Genomic DNA, 13,614 nt, shown 5'->3' on the forward strand with positions numbered 1-13,614 from the left:
AGGGATCCTTAACGTAAAGAACACAGCACAGGCCCTAAAAGCAGTGTTCTCCCCCTTTGCAACACAGCATAATCTGGAGGATTCCTGATGACAGACTTGCATCTGCTGTTTTGGTTTCCATTGTGAAAAAACACAAAGGAAAAGCTATGCAGCAAACTGGCTAGCCATTTATCGACATGAATGCAAATCCCTCTGCTGCAGAGGAATCACCTCTGCAGTAAACAAATAAATAAATATTCCTCTAGCATACTGAGAAATCCCCCTGAAGTGAAACAGGAGGTTCCCAGAACTTCTGAAGCCAGGCACTGCTTCTCAAGGATTGTGACTGTAAGGAAAAAAGAAATTTTGGTCCCTTTCAGCTACAGAATATGAACAACAAGGACGCAACAAGCAACAGTTTATTTGTAAAAAAATCCTTCAAAATTTTACTACATTGCGAGATTAAGGAAAAAATAGTATTAATATATGTACATACAATATATATAAACAAACACACATCGCACCATTAAAGTTACATGCTTTTAGAACAGAGAATGGGTCATAATCCCTCATATCAATTTAAAAGTTATCACTGCAAGAAACCTTGCTTCCTTTTTGTTTTTATCCCCATGAAAGTTTTCAAGTACAGGAAGTAAGTAATGCAGGATCTAATATAGAAAACCTGTTATACACAAATTACAACTGACAACTATACAATATTATTCTGCAGTATCCAACACTTGTGTTTTTTGAACTCTGTAATGATATGAACTTTTACCTGAGGTGCATGGAAATAATGAAGCATGATAATTGGCAAGTTTAAGAGATTTTCACATTATGATTTGACTGTAATTGATGCTGATTAGGTATCACATGTCTATACCCATAGTACTGGCACAAGAATGCTCTGCGTGAGTCATCACCAATGTTTTAGAAGTGCAGGAAAAATTAAAAGGCAAGCACCACTTGCAATGATAAGCATGCAGACAATTTAAGTGAAACAGAGGTAGCATGTTCTTGTAACTCCAGCAGGGTCATTCAAATCAACTGCACCCTCCCTTCAGCAAAAGGCACTCGCTTTTTCAGCTATAAACAATGTGGTTTTAAATTCAGTCAGATTGACCACAAATGGTGGATTTCTTTCCTTACAAATAAAAAAAAAATGTTAAGCACAGGACGTGATGAAAAGAAAAAAAAAAAAAAGGATGTAAGAAACACACATTTCAGGTAATATGTGCTATTCTTCTCTCCCTACCTTTTATGGGAAGAACAAAAATATTTTATAAAACAGTTGCAGTATGTAATCCAAAAGTTAAAACTTTCCAGTTAAATGGCAGTATTAAGCAGCACATTATGTATCAGGAATAATTTTAAACCACCAGAAGTACATAAGCCTTTTTAATAAAGAGCAACAATTCACAGTTAGAAGTAGGAAGTTTATGCACAAAAAGGTGGTGCTGGAGAAGAATAAAGATCCTTTGACACAAAACCTCATAAATGAAAATGCACAGAAACTCTTGCACTGTATCTTTTATCCTTCCTGCAGTTTGAAAAGATGTCTATGCGAAACATCTGCTCTTACCGTGACACTACAGAGCTAATCGAGTTATAAGATGTGCCACTGTTGCAACTGGAAGCATAAGCCTCTTGACCATTAGCATCTAAATTTATTTTGAACACAGAAGATGCCTTTAGTAAAAAGTCTGCTGCATCTCTGCGACCTAATTCCCTCAGCTTAGACATCAGAATACCTACAGTGCTCTCAGGAGCATTACTCCACTCCTGCAGAAGGGCATGGACTGGGCTCGAAAGAAAGTCATTTTGTGTTCCATTATTTGTATTGTACTTTGCAACAAGATCAGGGAGGCCCAGATTCATGGCCAGAAGGCACCAATCTTTGCCCATAGGATCAGGTGGATCCAAAAGTCGACTTAGTTTTCTCCTGGTAAGTAGATTCAGATCAGAAACATGAATATCCATTCCTAGGCTTCCCTGGGAGTAGACATCAAGACATCCAAAACACAGTATACTGCTAAAGCTCTCTTTATAACCCCCCATAGTGTTAGTCAGTGATGTCTCCTTTTGACTCTGTGCACGGAAAAAGTCTCTAGGCTGGTAGACCATTACTGGTTCATGATGTTCCCTCAGCTGCTGAGGACTAAGGTAGTATTTCCCAGTCAGAAGGCCCGGTAAGGTTGTGGTCATTAAGTTATCAATGGTACTGCATACAGAATCCAGAAGTAAACAGCATCTGATCTTCTCTGTTTCCAGTCCTCTAACTTGAACCTCTATACCCTGACCATGGTTGACCAGCAGCACTAAAAGCTCAGCTCCACGATTCATAATCTTTGATCCGTTTACCCACAGACGTATATCAGCATCTCCCTCTGTGCTTTGCTGATGAATCCACCTGCAGAGATTCACCTGAACTTTATGAAAAATTCCACAAGGAAATGGGGTAAGATGTTCCACAGGAACGATTCTAACACCACCATAAATCAGCACCTCATCTTCCTCATCTGTCCAAGACCTGTGGAGATTGTCAGTCTTTATGAGAGCAGGAATATCCACCATTGCTCCACTGCTAAGGTCCCTTGCACAAATATCCATGGCATCCAAAATCTGTATCAGTTCTTCCACATCACTATCTGTCACCAGACGCTGGATGTCCTCTATAGTGTACCGACCTCTATAGTGATGGAGGGCTTTTGGGTTCTCCACTGACAGAATTTTTCCAAGGACATTTGAACAGAGCCAGCGAGGATCCAGAAGCACAACATCTTGGACAGTTTCACTCTGCATAATGTTAATCTGTTTATAAATATAAAAGTTACTATTTACATCTTGTGAAATACAAGATGATACCCCATGTTCTCTCCTTCCTAACTTACTGACCCAGTTATTTAATTAACACTGCTGGCAGGATAAAAACAAACAGTGCATTTTAATTTCTTGCAAGTATTCAGAACAAAGAGCAGATCTTGTTCTTGATTTCCACTAGCAGCAAAGCCATTAGAGCCCAACAGCTGTAAAGCCTAGCCATGCCCTGCAAGCTATTTATGCAAAGGTGTTATCCTACAATTCAATCCTACAATTCAATTTCTAATGGACACACATAAATTTCCCATATGCAGTGAACACATTAGGCACTACCTCATTTAAATTGATAGCATACTTACCCTTTCTGGATATTTTATATTCTTATAACTATAGCAATAAACTGTAGTTCTTCCTGTCTCAAAGAAATAATGTTGAATGAAATAGGAGCCACAAGACAATAATGATAAAAACCATTATTAACCAGTCTCTACTTATGATGTCTGAAGAGGGAGGAGAAAAAACAGACATGTGCTTAAATCTCATTAAACAATATTCTATCAGAGCAGTACCTTGCTAATAGGGAGATGCAATTTAGATAGAAACACTTACTTCTCCTATGCTGTGCAACTGCTGTGCAATATGCCGTAGGTCATCTTCACTTGCTAGGGGGTTAAGCTGTTCCTGTACATCGTACACAAACTGCTGCAAGGACATCAGCTGGTTGGGTCCATTCATTTTTCTCCATGAAGGCAGTGTGGAGATTATTTTTTCACACAGATGAGTCATAGGTGGGCAAGTCTTACAAAAGCACAGAAAATACCCATTTGTAATTCTACTCTGCTGAGAACACAGTACTATTACTGTTAGTCTTGGGTTGGTTTGTTTGTTTGTTTTTTTAAAATGGAGGTTACAAGGTCTAACGCATTCATGATGTATATTCACATCTAAAGAGTTCCCCTTGTGATGGACCCTTACTCTTCCACCTGGCATTCGCTTGCCGTAAGAGATACCTTTTCTTAATAAAGTGAATTCCAGAAACAACTTTTTTTCTGAAATAAGCAAACTTTCCAAACATCACCATTGTTACAAAGGGAACCCTGACATGTGGAACAAAGCTTGGTTTATATAGTCCTGCCCAGTCAAATGTGCTGACCACCTGACACAGTGACTTCAAAATGTATCAATTGCCTTCATAAGTCTAGAAGTTAATCTTTATTTCAGAAATTGTCAACATTAAAATCTGTACTCATCAGTATCTGTACAGGATCAATTTACTTCAACAGGTGAGACAGCAGGGTACCAGATAAGAAGATGGTACTTTTATCTACTGCTTGTCTTGGACATCACTGATGCCTTCAACCTACAGTCTCAAGCCACAGCATGCACTTATGCAGCAAAGCCCTCCAGATTTCAAGCTAGTGACCACAGCTACGATGAAGTTTTGTCAGAGAAGAAAAGCTTATATTAAGATATCATTGGGAACATAAAATAGGCTGAATTTTGCATAAAACTGAACCGATTTCCTTGGTCTACATAATGAACTCAGTAATACATTCACTTTTAATTCATTTTTTAACAAATACCTATCAGAACTAGCTGCAGAAAGTCTTACTGGCGTGTCACACAAGAGGGCCTTTGATATGAAGAAATTTAAATCCATTTAGCACAGGCTACCTAACTTGAACTTGGTCACCCTCAGTACAGAAGTCTCTGTGGATTGCTTCATGGTGGTAACATCAAACCATGGTTATTTTACCTTTAGTCTCACATACATATACAACTCCGAGCGCATCCTTTTCAGTAAAAACGTGCGCTAAAAAGTTAATGTATATTCAGTTCACACATTTATATTGGGAATTATCTTTCTAACAGCTGAAGAAACTGTTCTACTCAGGTGTTTTGTTTGTTTTTTTACAAAAAACTTATTTGCCTGAAGTATATCCTGTTTCTCTAATACTACGCTGAAAAAAAAAGAAAGATTAAAAACAAAAAAAAAAAAAGAAGGGCCAATGCTGGAATACAATCACTGTCAATTCAAAATACAAAACTATAACTCTGAACTGAAAATCTTGTCTCATGTCAAGAGAGATCATTTTGGTGACCTGTACAAAACACCTACAATTCTGAAAATGCTTACTGAATCTCTGATGTCAGGAGTTTGTTTATCACCATGTCTGTCATGCATGCTGCTAAAAAAATGGAACAGCACTTGTTGCTTTAATTTTTATAATGTAAGTACTAAGTTTTCAGTAAATTATTACAGAAGATTTTCACATTTTGGCTGGCCCAACCCAGACCATTAGACATTACTTACAGAAATTATCTGGTTTCTTATATCTTGCAAGTGATTTCGGAGAAGCTTCATATCTTTAGACCCAGATGCTCCAGCATCCAAGACAAATAACTTGTCTGAAATGTGCAGATCATTTCCAAATCTAAAAGAGAAGAAGTGAGCCATTATTTACTTAGTTCCAAATCCAGTATTATTTCTTAATCCAGTTGTACTTCAGTCTTAAATTACAAATTATTTTTCTTCAAGGAATCATGAAAAAGTTTTAAGTCCTGATTATGCTAATATTCTTTATAAGCATAGACAGCATAGCTGCTCTCTATTTTCTTGAAAATAAACAGAGATATTGAGAGAAATTTGTTGTATTTCCTACAAAAGGAGGGTGAAGATGTGTAAGAAAATTACAATTCCATCACAGGACTTGTAATTACAAAACCTTTGACAGCATGTACCTGTTTTCCTAGCTCTGGACTAATTTGCATTTAAAATGATTCCAACACCGAAGATTACACACAGGTATTTTCTGTTGGTTTATTTCAATTGATTAAGATACTGCCCTGCCACTACTGTGCTGGAATTCCTATATCTGTTTCTTGTACAGTCCAGGCAAGTGTCTATGCTCACAGGTATGGATGGTTGCTCATACCATATGCTACCCACTTATATGCTCACTGTGAATATAAATTATTGTTACTTTATACAATACTATGTTCCTGAAAAATTCCCTATTTACACCTACAATTAGCATGCTCTCCAAACATTTGCTGAAGAAGGCTAGAAGTTTCCCTAACTTCTAGTCACCTCCTGGATGACCTTGTCACCTGTATGACTCCACAATATCCAGCTCTTCACAAACAGTGTAGGGAGTACCTGTGTTTTTCCTACCCATCCTAAATCAATTCAGAGCAAAGAGTGGCTCTCCTGTAAAGCTTCCTCTTTTGCACCCAGAGTTTGTAGCTGAGAACTGCCCACTTTGCTAAGACTGTTGCAAGACCTGAGCACCAAGATGTTAGACACATGGCAGCCGTGGGCCTCTGGATGTATGCCAGTGTTTACAGGGTGAGACTTCCTAAGCCTCAATTAATTTTTGCACCACTTGGCTCACTTTAGCTCACTTAAGGCAGCTTACTCACTGTAATACTGGTAAATGTTTCAATAGCATAAGCTTCCTGAATGTACTGAAAATATCATAGTACCATAAAGCTTAAGCCACATAAAAATCTTTTACATATTCCTATGCATTTCAGTAATTTATCTTTACCATTGACATGTTTAAACACACAAAATATAAATACAGTCCCCACTTACCTGTTCCTGATTTCTCTCAATAACGACATGTCTTTGTCATACCAAAACTCTCCCCCAACAGGCCGAGGAAGATTTACTATGTCAGCATGTGTGGCGACCAAAACAACACACAGGGGACTTTTCAGCTTTCCACCAAATGCTAAAAGAGAAACAAGAGCACTCCCTCACTGTAAGACATGCCTATGGAGATGGCTTTCTTACTGCGCGGTGAATGTAGCAATACATTTTACATTCTTCACACCAATTACTTTGGCAGTGGATTTACCAACTCTAAGCGTAGCCATACTGTGCTTACACCACTGGTGCTTTGGCTATTATCTGTCTATAGGATTATCTATATAATGCCCAATTTGAATAGCTAGACTCTTTGAGTAACACCAGATACACTATTACATGACTTTATTGTTTTAACAAAAACATTAATCAATAACACTAATGATATATCTATTAACTACAAACTATGATAGCAGGAGGAAAAACAAAAAGAACAGCTTCTTGAAAGGGTTTCTCATAATCTTTTGATGGTCGTTAATACTACAGGTGCAGAGCAGAGCATTATAAGTAGAATACAAAATGTCTACAACATTCATATGCTGGTATGAATGCTATTTTGCAGTACTTACACAAACAATGACCTCTCACTTAGGTGAGAGTTAAGTAGGAAAGCCTGGCAGAAACCATGAAAAAGAATGAGAAAGAAAGATACAAATGGCATCAATGAGGTGACAGTACAGAACAGAATTTTCAGTCTTTTCTCAAACTGATCTTCCAAAAAAGAGGAGACATCATTAGACTCTTTTTTAAAATGACAGTACATGCAATCCTGCTGTTTTAGTCTGAAAAAACTTCACATGGGAGAAATATGCTTATATCATTGCTCAGTTTTTATCAACTAAGAGCTACGGAATCTTGATTCATTCATACATAGCCACATTTTTTCAAATCTCTGCATAGCACTTCAAGGGAAGTATCTTCTAACAGTAAATATTTTTTTCTTTTTTTTTTTTTTTGGCAGCTGAAGGACTTAAACAAAGTAACTGGCAAGTAATTCCAAAAGTTTAAGTTTTCTGCTAACATCAGTTACTACATAGAATCACAGAATCATTCAGGTTGGAAAAGACCCTTGGGATCATCAAGTCCAACCATCAGCCCTACTCTACAAAGTTCTCCCCTACACCATATCCACCAACATCTCATCCAAACGACCCTTAAACACATCCAGGGATGGTGACTCCACGACCTCCCTGGGCAGCCTATTCCACTGTCTGACCACTCTGTCTGTGAAAATTTTTCTCCTAATGTCCAGTCTAAACCTCCCCTGTTGCAGTTTAAAGCCATTCCCTCTTGTTCTGTCACTAATTACCTGTGAGAAGAGACCAGCACCAACCTCTCTACGATGTCCTTTCAGGTAGGTGTAGAGAGTGATGAGGTCTCCCCTCAGCCTTCTTCTCCTCAAACTAAACAGTCCCAGCTCCTTTAATCGCTCCTCATAGGATAATAGGATACATACTACTTTAGAGATTTGTAACAGTACAAAAATGCATGGGTACCCTTATTGAGCTGACCAGTATAAACACTGATTTAAGCAAAGTATCTGAATAATGCTGACAATTAGATCAGCAAAAAGAAATTATTAACTCAAATTCTAACTTGGTCAAACCAAGAACAAAGTTTCCTCGCTAGACTGAAGAGCTGTGAAAAGCTTTCAGCAATTCCAAATTAACTGTATTTTCAGCTTTGATAATTTTCTGCAAATTTCTGAGCTTTTACAGTAATTTCATGTCAGTTAGATCCAAATGCTCGTATTGTTAACCTTGTGATTTGATCTAAAATGGAATATGAAAGACATGCAGATGCCTGAACCTAAAACTGAAGGTTTGACTTGGCTCATCATTATCTGGCTGAGATAATGCATATAGAATCAAGCAGAACACAAAAAGAGAGGGGAAATACTCTTTGCACTACATAAGTATTTGATATGTTTGTCTAGTGAGTCCGTAGCAGCATTATAAGTGTCTGTGAGTGCTGAGTTAGATCCATTGGCTGGAATAACATTTCAGTCCATAGAACCAAGAGACATGTCAGAGCTTGGTTTGTCCACTAAATTGTCACAGTCTGCAGACTAATGCTCACAAACAACTTACATGGTACATATACCTATATCTACAGACCTTTTAAGAGAAAAATTATTTAAACTAATTTGCCTGCCTGCCAAGTAACTTTCAGTTCATTAGAAAGCTTGAATACTAAGTAAGCTTACTTAAAACCTGTGCAAAGTCTGAGAATATGTGAAGTGAAATTTACTAGAAATACTGGTTTCTGTACACCCTGATGCACCAAAACATTTAACATATTTGAAGTCCAAATATAACTCTAGTTAAAGCTGCACATACTGAGTGGTAACATCACTCCACAATGTTGTTCTGTTCTGTTCCTACTGACAAAGACTAATTTATGCTGGAAACACTGTTAATTGGGGCTAGATATAAGTAGAATTTAAGCAAAGTGTCTAAAACTGGTTTTACATGGTACCAACCCTTTGAAACACTTTTCCACGCAGCTTATCTGACATAAAACTTCATCTGCCATTTACAGATGTAAATCCCAGCCACAAGCAGCTGCACCGAACCTCATGACTCTTTTTAGTTAGACTAGGTGGTGTGTACAACTCTAGGCTTGTTCCACAGATAAAATTCCCTTTCTCTAAGAAACCCTGTGTAAGGTTTGTTTGAATACATGGGGATGAAGACACGTAACACCACTCAACATGGAAGATGTACAAAGTTGCAGAGAAACACAAGAAGCTTTATCCTACAGTCCCCTAATATTTAATTAACAGGCAAAAGAGCATACCTATTGGCTCCTCAACTGGGACTAAGGATTTCAGGAAACTGAGCCAAAAGGTCACTTGGTTTAATTGGATTTCATAAGGCTCCTCAAGACTAAAAAGCACTACGTGAATTGCAGTGGGATCATTTGCAGCAAAATAATCGTAACAGCAGAAATATACAGGATTCCCAGAGAATTCCCAGATACTGAAGTCACCAACTCCTGAAAAACAGACAAACAGATGAAGAGATCACACTTTGTCAGTAAGCATGAGGCATCTTTCAGCCATGGAAAGACAAACAAGAGTTAACCTGATTTAAACTTTTACAAAGATAAACTGTATGCACATGAAAAAGCAAGACTGGAAATGCAACCATGAACAAAGGAAACAGGTTTCAGTCAGTCTGAGAGGCTGAGAAGTTGAGTCCTCATAATCTGTTCCTCTCTCACATTCACTTCTCTAGGACATTCAGCTGGATGTCACATGGAAGCACCTGTGTGTCAAATGCATGCAGCCTGACACATTAAAGTGGCCTTTGTCTGGCACAACAGCAATGGATCTTGTATTTCCCTTGTAAAACAAGAATAATGGCTCCCATTCTTTTCCTGCTCACTGCAAAAAGCTCAACATTTTTATTAACTTCTCCTCTTAACATGCCACTACTGGTATTAAAAACAGCTGAACAACATTCTCAAAGAAGCCACTCTGCTTTACAGAACTGTACTATTTGCATCACATTGCTAAGTCAGGACTGAAGAATCACCATGTTAAGGATCTCAACGGCACCGTGCTTCTTTTTGCCATCTTCTTTAGCTTCAGGTGAGAGAAGTATTAGTTTGTTGTACTGTATGGCACTTCCCAGAGGCACCATCTGATTAGGGTTAAGTCCACCACACCTGTACCGCCTCTATTTAAATAAATGCTGATTAAGATGCACCTCAAACTTCTCGAAGCAGCCAGAAACCTCAAATTGCTGTTTGAGTACAGCTATTCAGAGTTCACCCATGTATGTACTTTCATTCTTTATCAAGACAGCACAGAGAAAAGAAACCCCTTCTGACAGTCTGCTGCACAACTCTGTTTCACTGCAGAATTTGACTCGCTTTCAGATTACACTGAAAGAGGAAATTAGCCTGGACAAAGAACAAGCTTTAGTTACATGGCAAACTCTTGAGCATCTAGGACAAGCGTTTTGTCACTGCACGTGTTAGTGTACATATACTGCATTCATAAATAGGTTTTTCTCTCCAAAGTAGAATCTTGATTAATCCTAACTCAGCATCAAAATGGCAGCTGCTAAGGCATGCAGAACATTTTCCTTATGAAGAAGAGATCCTACGGTGAGAGATCTTACCACCTATGTAACGATTAGTATGGCTGGTGGTGTACATGCACCATTTGTATGGTCTTCACAGTCAGAAGCCATATATGTACTTTTGACAACTTCTCTGACTGACCCCTCTAACTACTAACTGGTTTCAATTGCAGAGCAGTTTATTTCCTTTCAAAAAACCATTAAATCAGAAGCTCCACCCACCATGTTTGGTGAGCTCCAGGGCTCATCAAACATGCTCCAGCCCTGTCATGGGGTGAGAAGGTCCTTCATACAGCTGGGAACCACGTGAATGGTGAGGACACTTGGGTCTGTGGGACCAGATTAAATCTGATAAAATCCCCAAAGGACATAAGAGTGTGGGTGAAGGAACCTTCACACTAGTAGCTGGTTTGCCAATCCACTCCTATTATACCAAATCCCTTCTTCCTCTGGCCCACGCCACTTATTCACCTCAAAAACATTTCTGTGATACTATAAGGATCTGACACAGTGATTACTATGTGTATTACAGGTACAGAACTTCATGCATATTTACTTTCTCAACCACAGTCACTACCATACGAAGTCAGATTTTTTTGTTTGTTTTTATTTTTAAAAACAAGTAACATGGCATTGTCCCGCAGCATTAAGCACACCAGCCCAGGGTTCTGCTTACCGTGCAAGCAGGCATTCTGAATGTCAATGGCCTTGGTGGACTGGTCATCAGCAGAGAAGTGAGAGTGATGAGCAGGTGTAACAAAAGCTTCTAATACCCCTTTGGTCAGGCCTGGCTCAAACATCATACTACGGCTTCTCACACTGACATTCTCACAACCAGGATAAAGATTCGTAATGCTTACTGAAACTGGGTCAGGGAAAGGAAAATGAGATTACAAACCATGTGAAAATCACAACCAGAAAACTTCAAAATAAGTATGCAAGGCATAAAAGCTGATTAAAAAACCAAAATGCTCTTCAAAGAAAGGAAATGACTACCAAGCTGTGAGCATAGACAACTACATCTTTATTCTGAATGATGAAAAGGAAAATATTAGAATGATCCTATATAGCACTTACTGCACTTCAGCAGATATACCACTGTGTAGGAAGCATAGAAAAAACCTGCATGATTTAGGAATGGAAGGTTTCAATAGTTGAAGTTCTTCTACACTGCAAAGACATACTCCTTTTTTAGCCAAGGGCTACAATTTCATGGCATGGACTATTTTTATTGGTTTGGAAATGCTACACATTCATATAGTTGATTCCTGTCAGTAAGGATGAAAATACCACTGTGTAACAACTGTTTCTGGGTAGGTGGGGTTGAAAAGCAGGCCCTTGACCAAAATTATTTTCCTAATAAGCAATTTGTTTAGTTTATGCTTAATTCAGATTCCCTAAGAGTAAGTGAGAAACATAAGGGTTTTTTAATTGACTTGCACCATCTAGTGGGAAAAGTAAAGATTTCTTTCTTCCACTAGGTGCTGAGTTCTAATATTTGGGTTTTAATATAGAAAGAAACTACCTGTCAGCTGTAAAACTATACTTTCATGTTTGGTGTTCTAATGTAATATTTAAGTATTTTGGCTGTTGTAAATAAATACTAGTGAATTCACACACTTATTTTTACAGATTGTAAGCAAACCTAAGCACATGATGAAGTACAGACCAAATTGTGGTTTAAATTTTTATCTCATTATGTCACTCAACTCGTAACATTATTTTCACATTACATACTGATTTTCATCCAAAAAGAACAGATACTGAAATAAGGAAAAACTAAAACTCCAAAAATTAAACCAATGCCATAGTAGCTTTGTTTGCATAGAACTGCACACGTTTCAAGTGTGCATAGCACTGTGCAACTTTCTGGCTTTGTATCTAGGTAAGCTATTTTCAAGTACATGCTTCAAATTCACCATTATTTCTATAATAAATTGCCAATGTGACTGGCAGGCTTGTCTGATTTTATGATGGTGTGAGCACACCTATCCTCTGGTTCTGGTACCAACCAACATAAAAAAAAATTTGTCTTCAGTTAAAACCTTCCTGCACTGCCTCTAGGAACTGATACTCCTTGAGTGATTTATCTCCCCTTGTATAACACAGTAAATTAAGATAAATAAATCAAGAACTTCTGATTGATTAATTTAATCAAGTTCTTTGTTGTCATAGATGTGAGTCCCTTGTGTTAAGTAAACAGCAAATGCAGTAACAACCTCTGTGCCAGGTATCTTGTCCTGTTAAGCCACTCTGAGTACCTTATAGGTTCCTCAGGTGACTAGAGAGAAAGTAGAGATGAAAGCTACTACTAGTGCTATTCTAATATTACTTTAAAATTAATGAAACATAAACTACTTTTCTAAATATCCATCTAAACTTGAGCTCCTCAAAGTGCCTTCTTAGCTTGTATAAACTGTGCGGCCTCTCAAGTGTTAGAAAACGGACCTGGACAAATAGTTCACTACTCTGTCCAGTGTCCTTCTGCCACAACTGTGGGTTCTTCCAAAGCTGGGCACATGCTGAAGTGTAAACCTAGCCAGTTCCTCCACATCCTGCAGCTCTTCCCAACTTCACACAAGCCAACTGGTGCTACATGGGCAGAGTTTCCCTATTATTTGCACACATTTACTTCAGTTTAGAAAACCTCCATTTTCACCTTGTTCGGAGACAATTCTAGACACCTCTAACTGGCCTAATCCATTCCTGTATGTTACAGAAAAGCACTCTAAGGCATCAGAGGCAGTTCTGAACCATCTGTTATTACTTAAAGATCACATAAAGATACAGCAACATCTTTCAATTTTGCAGAGAGTTTATTGAAACTAATCAAACAAAAAGGCTGACAAAACATAACCCCCCAAAATCACAACCGTGGAATCTGGTCCTGACGCTGGCATTCATAGCCTAGGACTTTTTGTGAAAAATAAATGTCAGCGTTCACAAGTCCTCTCCTCCACTCTCCAAGTTCACTTATACAGCATGGGAGAAAACAAAAACTTAACCACTCCTGCACCCTCCACACCTGCTGCTCCTCTTCGCTCTTACTTTAGGTACGAGCCTGTGCACAAA

General features: G+C 38.3%; 1 protein-coding gene across 4 annotated transcripts in view; it reads right to left on the reverse strand.

The window, feature by feature from the left end:
- Nucleotides 1-380: 380 nt before the first annotated feature.
- Nucleotides 381-13,614, reverse strand: part of DAPK1 (death associated protein kinase 1) — a 102,340-nt gene continuing 89,106 nt past the window's right edge. For 3 of the 4 annotated variants that reach the window (XM_074856088.1, XM_074856086.1, XM_074856087.1), the window contains 6 exons: nucleotides 11,219-11,407; nucleotides 9,251-9,448; nucleotides 6,398-6,536; nucleotides 5,114-5,234; nucleotides 3,409-3,597; nucleotides 381-2,790 (listed from right to left, as the gene is read on the reverse strand). In XM_074856088.1, the coding sequence (XP_074712189.1) occupies nucleotides 1,558-2,790; nucleotides 3,409-3,597; nucleotides 5,114-5,234; nucleotides 6,398-6,536; nucleotides 9,251-9,448; nucleotides 11,219-11,407 (2,069 nt within the window). In that variant the 3' untranslated portion in view covers nucleotides 381-1,557. Of the gene's footprint in view, nucleotides 2,791-3,408; nucleotides 3,598-5,113; nucleotides 5,235-6,397; nucleotides 6,537-7,020; nucleotides 7,065-9,250; nucleotides 9,449-11,218; nucleotides 11,408-13,614 lie in introns of those variants that run through there. The other variant, XM_074856089.1, reaches the window with a different exon arrangement.

Source organism: Strix uralensis, chromosome Z (assembly GCF_047716275.1).
Source record: "Strix uralensis isolate ZFMK-TIS-50842 chromosome Z, bStrUra1, whole genome shotgun sequence".
NCBI lineage: Eukaryota > Metazoa > Chordata > Aves > Strigiformes > Strigidae > Strix > Strix uralensis.